The sequence below is a fragment of the Podarcis pityusensis genome (genome assembly GCF_964106645.2).
Source record: "Podarcis pityusensis genome assembly, chromosome: 15".
In the NCBI taxonomy this organism is placed as follows: Eukaryota; Metazoa; Chordata; class Lepidosauria; order Squamata; family Lacertidae; genus Podarcis; species Podarcis pityusensis.
In genome coordinates, this window is record NC_138040.1 from 16,298,183 (window position 1) to 16,306,593 (window position 8,411).

At 46.7% G+C, this 8,411-nt stretch overlaps 1 protein-coding gene and 1 long non-coding RNA gene across 2 annotated transcripts in view; one reads left to right on the top strand and one right to left on the bottom strand.

Moving 5' to 3' along the window:
* Positions 1 to 2,780, top strand: part of LOC308464465 — a 26,858-nt gene extending 24,078 nt beyond the window's left edge. Inside the window, exon 3 of the long non-coding RNA XR_013980063.1 lies at positions 2,703 to 2,780. This is a non-coding gene — a long non-coding RNA (uncharacterized lncRNA). The remainder of the gene's footprint in view (positions 1 to 2,702) is intronic.
* LOC308464457 (C-C motif chemokine 4-like) lies at positions 2,675 to 8,411 on the bottom strand. The gene is made up of 5 exons (XM_080983795.1): positions 8,254 to 8,411; positions 7,182 to 7,238; positions 5,890 to 6,004; positions 4,872 to 5,291; positions 2,675 to 3,040 (listed from the first exon to the last, which is right to left on the bottom strand). The coding sequence occupies exons 1-4, from the start codon at positions 8,312 to 8,314 to the stop codon at positions 5,156 to 5,158; spliced, it is 369 nt and encodes a 122-aa protein (XP_080839921.1). The 5' UTR covers positions 8,315 to 8,411; the 3' UTR covers positions 2,675 to 3,040; positions 4,872 to 5,155.

Genomic DNA, 8,411 nt, shown 5'->3' on the forward strand with positions numbered 1-8,411 from the left:
GTTGTGAACCTCCCACATCTTATACTCAGCTTGTATCTATGTATAAATAAACCATATGCCCCAAAGATACCACAGTCTCTGCTGACCCTCATTTCAAAGAATCTAAACCTGGGAAAGTTCCTGGAACCCCTGCATTCTCTCTCTCCTTGGAGAATGAGGTGGCTTGGAACAGTTTCAACCTCCTTGAACAATTCTGCATTAACAGCAAATTTGGCCACCTCACTGCTCTCCTGTAAATCCAGATTGTTTATGAATAAGTTAAAAAGCACAATACCAATCTCCATGGGTTGAGATTCATGCACAGAACCAAGCCTGGTTTGACACCAACTAAAGATGTCTTTTGGAATCACGCAGGGGGTGGTTTGGCGCAGGGTCACCAAAGACATGGGTCTGTCTTGTATCTGCAGCCTCCAGAATGCAGAGGGGACATAATGAAACCTCAGGAAATTGCAGGAGGCAAAGCAGTTTGCAATCTTCTGATAAGGAGGACCAGATGCCCAAGATACCAAGGCAGGATATGGGCACATCTAAACATGCAGGCAATCTGTGGCATCTTCTTTGTCGATAAGAGACCATTTGTGCCAAGACTGCTGCAGCTCCATGCTTTGAAGAAAAGCACCCACTGTGGGAACAGCCTGCTAGGCTAGAAGGACCAGTGACCTGATCCAGGAGGCTTTTCTTATGTCCTTCTTAGGAGCACGCTTATCTAGAGTCACCAGTGCTGGCAGAGGGACTCCAGGCAAGCTCTTGTCTTCTGGATCCACCCAAGGCTCACCTGGATCTCCATTTTGCCCACCCTGGGAAAGTTGTGTTAAGAAGTCGGTTAAGGAATTTTGCTGGTTGACTAGCTTAGTGTATAGAAGCTGTGCACAGTGTTAAAACCAGGGATGGGGGGCAGTTAAATGACCCCCCTGCAAATCCCAAGTCCCTACCACAGCCTCAAACTAAGGCCAGGACCAGGACCATTTACACAAGCACCATACATACACAACAGCAAAGAGGCTGAGAAAAGCCGCCTATAAACTTGTAGCAATAAGCCGAGACCATGTATGGCACTGTCTCCTCTGACTATCCCATATAGAAAACTGTAGAAACTTCACAAAGAATCACTAAACTTTGACTGATTTCCTTGGTTCTGACAGTAATGACTCCTCTGGACTATGAGAATCTAGAGCTCCCCCTGCCTCCATAATCCCTTGAGCATAAGGCCACGTACTCCTTGCCCCTCCATAAGGTCTGAACTTAGTCTCACAATAGGAGGCAGGGGGCGATCAAAGGCAGCACATAACCCAGACAGAAATTCATTGGGATGGCAGAGGAATCCTGATACTTTCAAAGGAGAAGCTCAGGAAAGCGTTGTAGCTAGGGGGATGGGCAAATACTGGTACTTTTATTGTTCTTTGGAGAAGCGGATAATTAATATTAAAACCCTGGTTATTGACCGGGGTGAGTGATGGGCTCATGTTTCTACATCCAAAACTCTCCTACTTTGTGTCATATCTGTGATGTATCAATGAAGCTGTTGAAAAATGTATTATGGGAAATGGGGAGAGGTCTTAAAAGTTCATGCAACCCCATGCTTGGAGTTCCTACTCTTTATGTGCTTTGACCTTGTTGCAACAAATAAAGATCAGGTCCACTGACCGCTGCTTTGCTTCTTTAACTTGACTGGAGACTCCTTCTTTTGCTGACCGAAGAGACCTCCAGGGAGTGGCACCCCAATGAGCTGGGCAGCAGAGTAAATCCACACCCCAGGATGTTTTCCTTATCAACAGGGATCCATGTTCATTTGAGTTAAGCACAGGGCCCAATCCTGGTCCTCAGGGTAGCCCACTTTCTCCATCCCTCCACTGGGAGGACTCTTCATTCATTCCCACTTTCTGCTTCCTGATTCTTCACCTGTTACTGATCCACAAGAGGACCACTCTTCTTATCCCATGACTCTCTGGGCTTACTCAGAAGCCTTTGTGGGGGGGGGGGCTATGAAAGGCTTTATGAACGTCTTAATAGACACTGTCTAGTGGCCCCCCCTGCCCACATTCTCCTTGATACTGTCAAGCAGCTCCAAAGGATCGTTTAGAGTGGGCTTGTCTGGAACTGAGGCTGAGAGAGATGCAGAGGCCTGGCTGGCTCTTGGTGGGAATCCAAAGAGATGGTGGAGCAGAGGCGGATTTAGGGGAGTGCAACTGGTTTGGTCACACTGGGTGCAGAGCAGAGGGTGCCGTAACTATGATGTAGAATGGAAGGTGAGAGGTGGGGTGGGGTGCTGAATTTTGGGTGTTGCACAGGGCGCTGCTGAAATTTGAGACCCCAAGGTTCACCACTGGGTGCAGGGAGATGGCGGATGCGATCCTGGACCCATTGTTCATTGGGGTCAGCACAGATGCCCCCATCGTTCTTGATGATGAGTTGACAAAAAGGGGAACTGGAGCGGATCTTCCTCCCTTGCCATCCACTTGAATCAAGGCTAAATCCCGGATATTGCTACCCAACCAGCTTAGCCAAGGGAGGCAGCAGAGGCAGCCTTGGGAATCGTGACCACCTTGTTCCCTGTGGGCTGAGGTTGCAAAAATGCCTGTCATCTCCCTCCCCTTGCGAAGCTGATCTCAGACTGCCTGGACGTGCTTCACCCCCCTCCCCCCTGGAGAGAATAAGGACTCACAAAAGACAGAGGGGAACTCAAACTGCATCTTTATTTTCAGAAGCCAACAGCAGAACTGCAGACTGGCCCATCTGCAGACATACTCCTATAAGCAACACTTAAGAACAACACAAGCAGAAATCAGTGTGCTTAAAGTTGCCTCTCAAGCAGAGAGCAAAGAATTCAGAAACATTTGCTGTGCAGATTCTCAAGACAGATTCCCAAGGTGAGATTTAAATCATGCTTTGGGAATTTCCTTAAAAGCCCCGGCAAAAAGAATTTGTCCCCCAGCAGCACACTGGAAATCAACATTTTGAAAAGCTGCTTGGAAACAGAAGCTTGGTTGCTTGAACAGAACCTGCCAAACAGTGTCGATTGACTTAGCTATGAAAGGGGCACCTGCTGGACTTCCGGGTTGGCGCGATCTGGAAATGGCGGATTCCCTCCGAGTTGCGGAGGGAATCGGCTCAACTGAGGACGGGTCTTGCCGCGCCGGCGACGCGGGGACCCCCAAAAACCGCAGGTGCTGAAGCCTGCGGACTGAAGACTCGGCGGGCACCTTAAGCGCCCCCCCGATTCGCGAAGAGCCTTTTTAAAGGCTGCGGAGGGGATACGGAGGCTGGCGTGGTGCTGAGAGTCGATCGCTACCTTGGTTGAGTGCAGCCGCGAGCCATGACTGGAGAGCGCTGATTCCCTTCCTTGAAATTCGGACTGAAAAGAATAACCCGTGAGTAAAAGGAAATTGGACTTTATGAATATTATCCCGTGAATTTGAGACGACCGGGGGGTGTACTAAAAGGGAGTCCGCACCCCCCCTTCTTGCAGACGATTTAAAGCAACGAAATAAGATCTAAGCTGGAGTGTCTACCCTTTGTGGGGTGAGTTGAAAAAGACATCAACTTCCAAGATTTGGTAAAAAGTAACTTTGAGCTGGAGAGTGGAGTGTCGAAAGATTGCTTTTTGTGGTAAACAACCCCCCCCCCCGGGCCCGGGAGCGTCCTGCCTTTGAGCTTGGGGAAGAGGTGCGGAGTTTGACAGCTGTCAAAGCTGTCAAACGGACAGTTTAAGTGGAAAAACTGCTATTCAAGATCCCTCTGGTTAAAAATGAGTTACAATTGAGTTAAAATTGTTGGAAACAAAGTAATAACAATAAGTTGGAGGATTGTTGGAGAGATTACTAAGTAACCAGAGTCCCTCTAGGGGGAAGTCTGTGAAATTACAATGGCTGTGGATGGAAAGTTACTGGTGGAAATCGAAAGAATGTTTCATTTGGTGGGAATCTTACAAGAGCAGAGATTAGCTATGAATAAACAACTTATGACCTTGACTTCTGGAATAAGCAGCTCTGCTGAATGTATTGAGGACCTGGATGAGAAAGAATCCACAGCCGTATTGAAAATGATAACTAAAGAAGTGGAAGAGACTAAACAAGAAGAAGAGAAAGTAAAGTTGGAAAGCACCAACCAGGAGTTGGCATCTGTGGAATATAAACAAGGAGACCTTTGGATTTCATTTACCACAAATCTGCGAAAGATGCAAAAGATGAAGAAGGAGGACCCGGGAGCTTATGGAATACAGGAACTTAATATAAAGAAATATGAGGGGGGCCTCCAATTTGATTTTGATTTTGAAGATGCAGATTTTGTGGAAATTTTCCAGCAGTTGCTTTCAAATATTCTGGTGAGAAGAGAAAATGGTTGGATGGTGACAGAATTCTTTCGAGATTCGAGGGCCGACATAAAGGATTACCAACAAGACCGGCGGAGAGGGACGGAAAGAGACTTGAAAGCCTCGGACGTGAGGAACCCAGGCTGAGAACTGATATTTTGGACATGTATTGGGAAGGGACGAAAACCGGGGATGGGAGGGAGGGAAGAATAGAATTCTAAAAACACTCAAGACTTTTGGGTTTGGTTAACATGATTTTTATTTAAGACAAATTGGGAAATCAATGGAAGAGAATTTGAATCCAACTTAGGAAAATTTACTTTATTTGTATTTATAAATTTTAAGATGATTAAGAAGAGAAATACCAATTTGCTGACACAATTTTGGGAAGTGGGATGCATGAAGGGGGGTGGGGGGAAGTCTGGGAGCAAGGTTAAGGAAGTGGGATTTTCTGAAACTATACATGTTTTTGTCTCTGTCTTTTTTGTGTGTATTTGTCTTTATAAAAGGTGAAAAGCCAATAAAAATTTCTAAAAAAAAAAGAAAAAAAAGAAAGGGGCACCTGCTGACTTCAGGAACTACTTTCTGGTAGACCCTTTCCCACAAGGCAGGCCGGCTGCTCCTAGATCGCTGCCTTGATAACCACAGAGTCCCTTGAATGAAGACTCTCTTCAGCCATGAAGGGGACAGAATATGAGCGGGCAGACAGAGAGAGAGGGAGGGAGGGGGAGAGAGAGAGAGAGGGAGGGGGGAGAGAGAGAGAGAGAGAGAGAGAGAGAGAGGGAAGAGGTTCAGCAAAGAGGCAAGGAGGTTGCCGTGGCTCCAAGTGCCTTTTCCTAATGTGGGCTATGCGCTGGGGATAGGCACAGTTGTGGGTCTTGAGCTGGGGGAATGCTTAATGCTGTCAATGTATTCCATAAGATCCTTGGCCCACTGGGCATTTGGGTCAGCACAGCCTGTTTTTCCATTCTTGAATACAAACCTGTCAGAGAAAGAAACAGGCATTCACCATGTGTCACTGAATGTGCCCTTTTGATTCTCCACTAGCCTGAGGACCCCACTTTTCTTGGGTCTGGAGAAAAAGGCAGGCAGCCCGCTTCCCATGTCAAAAGGCACCAGGATCAACCTTGCCATGGACCCTGTGTCCTCAGCAGGATATAGAGATGGAAAAGAAATTGCTTCTGACCGCAGTCTTAATGTGATCCCATCAAATCCATGCTTCCCAAATGAATAGGCCCACTGGGGTGCTGGCTCTGTCTTTGCCCTATTCAATATCTGTTGGCAGGGGGCAGAGGAGGAGGCTGAGCACGGGACTGAGTGTGGCACGGCTTCAGTGGCTGGCTCCTTCTGAGTGCAAGAGAGGAGGAACTTAAATTTAAAGAGGAGGAACTGAGTTTAAGACTGGAAAATAGTCACAGCCTATCTCTTCTCCCGAGTGACAATTTCTCCATTTTTCTGTGATCTACTCTCATGATTTTCTCAATCTGTCCCCCAAGTGCTTAAGCCTCACTTCACCTTCTACCCTTTGAAACATGTTATCCAGCTGGCCTCTTGGTTTTTGCCCTGATGTGGAAACTTACACTACAGAAAACAGACGACAGTTGCCGCTGGTGTAGAAATAATCCTTCACGATGCTCCTTGGGAATTTCTTCTTGGAATAATTTTTACAGCAGGGAGACGAGGGATCCATCCCAACTGTAAGAAGTGGTATAAGTAAGTACTGTTGTTAATTGACTCAATTTATTAGCAATGGTTGTTTTAAATTTTTCACATCAAACATCCAAACATACAGATCCTTGTCTCTGTGTGGAGGCCCTTGCATTTAGAAGCAAGCATGGAGGAACTCTGAATGTGGTCCCCAGAGCTTTTGATCTAGCCCTCAAGATTCCCCCCAGGGCAGCCAAGATCCCCCCCCCCTTCACCAAGACCAGTCTGTGCCCCCTCCCTGCTGCTCAAGTGGCAGAACCTGTCTGGAACTTGCACCTTCATTGCTGGGTAGAGAGAACCTATGTGTGCGTATGTGTATGTACATGCAAGTGTGTTTAGAAACCACTGAATTTTGGATGACTAGGATGTAGTCAAGTCCTGATTGTGCCTCCACACCTCTTGCCCCAAAATTAAACAAACACACAATGCTTAAAAAATACAAGGAAACCCCCTACCATGTCCCCCCACCAAGGAAAACCAGCTTTTCATTATCTGCAACACTTTTCCCCTCTAAATGAAAACCAATATTTCCAACTGAAAGGAAAAAAATGGTTGAGGAGAGGGAGACAAGGAAGACTTACCAGGAGAATGCTTTTTCCATTTTGTGTATAAAACAGAGAGAACAATTAAACAAACACACAACACTTCAAAAATACAAGGGGGAAAAACCCCCACCATGGAATATTTGCTTCCAGCTGCATGCAGTCCTCCCCAAACAAAAACCAGCTTTTCGTTATCTGCAGCACCTTTCCCCTCTAAATTTAAACCCATGATTCCAATGGATAGATAAAAAAATGATTGTTTCATTTGAGCCAGGGCACATCAGAACATATTTTCAATGGATGGCTCAATCCTGCAACCTCTGATCATGTGCAGAGTACCTCACACCAGAGAGCAATCACAATCAGCCTCTTGCATCTGAGATTAGGGAGAATATCTTCCAGGTTTGGGGGAAAGAGGCAAGATGGTGTGGATTTCAGATTTCTTTTGTAGGCGTGGATTTGCAAGTTGCCTGACAATCTGCTTGAGAGGGCTGTGCCATGCCCCTCATGGGATAACCTCTGCTGCCTTTTGGATTAGGCACAAAAGCACATGACCCTGGCACGTGACCCTGGTACCACTTGGATTGCTTGACTATTGTGGACACCCCGAAAGGAGGACTTACCAAGACCAGCATTGGGAATAGACTTATCATGGATCCCAAACTCCTCATCATATTCACCTGAAAGGGAGAAAGGAATGGAGAGTATTGGCTTGTCTGCAGAGCCAAAAGGAAGCCCCCTCTGTCTCCATCCACCAGAAGACTGAAGGTTCTCCATGCTGTGTTTTAAATAAATGACTATGTCCTTTCCAAATACTATACTTATCTATGGTCCCCCACCCTAATTTTAAACTGGTTTCATCTGATCTTATCGGGCTTCATTTTATATTGTTAAGTTGCTGTAAGACTTTTTTTTTTTTTGTATAAAGCAACTAAGAAATGTAAGAAAACAACAACAACAACAATGGTAAAGGACCCCTGGATGGTTAAGTCCAGTCAAAGGCGACGATGGGGTTGCGGCGCTCATTCCGCTTTCAGGCTGAGGGAGCCTGCATTTGTCCACAGACAGCTTTCCAGGTCATGTGACCAGCATGACTAAACCACTTTTGGTGTAACAGGACACCGTGACGAGTGCCAGAGCACACGGAAACGCCGTTTACCTTCCCGCTGCAGCAGTACCTATTTATCTATAGTGGTACCTTGGGTTACAAACACTTTGGTTACAAACTCTGCTAACCCGGAAGTAGTACCTCAGGTTGAGAACTTTGCCCCAGGATGAGAACGGAAATCATGTGCCGGCGGCATGCTGGCAGCGGGAGGCCCCATGAGCGAAAGCGTGCCTCGGGTTAAGAACAGTTTCGGGTTAAGAACGGACCTCCGGAATGAATTAAGTTTGTAACACAAGGTACCACTGTACTTGCACTGGAGTGCTTTCGAACCGCTAGGTTGGCAGGAGCTGAGACCCAGCAACGGGAGCTCACCCTGTCGTGGGGATTCGAACCGCCAACCTTCTGATCGGCAAGCCCAAGAGGCTCAGAGGTTTAGACCACAGTGCCACCTGTAGTAGTAGTAGTAGTAATAATAATAATAATAATAATAATAATAATGGTCATTACATCGTTGTTGTGAAAATCAGACAAAAGTGGGTATAAATCTCCTAAATAAATAAACCCACATTTGAGAAGGGCAGACTCACGTGGACTAGCAGAAGCCAGAGCCAGAAGGAGAAAGGGGAGGGCAACCAGAGACAGCTTCATGGCAGGTGGAGATGGAGAGACGGTCTGGGGTCTTTCCTTCCTTGGATGCCTTGACGCTCAGTACCCTGAAGCTCCCCTGGTCTCTTCTTATAGGTGA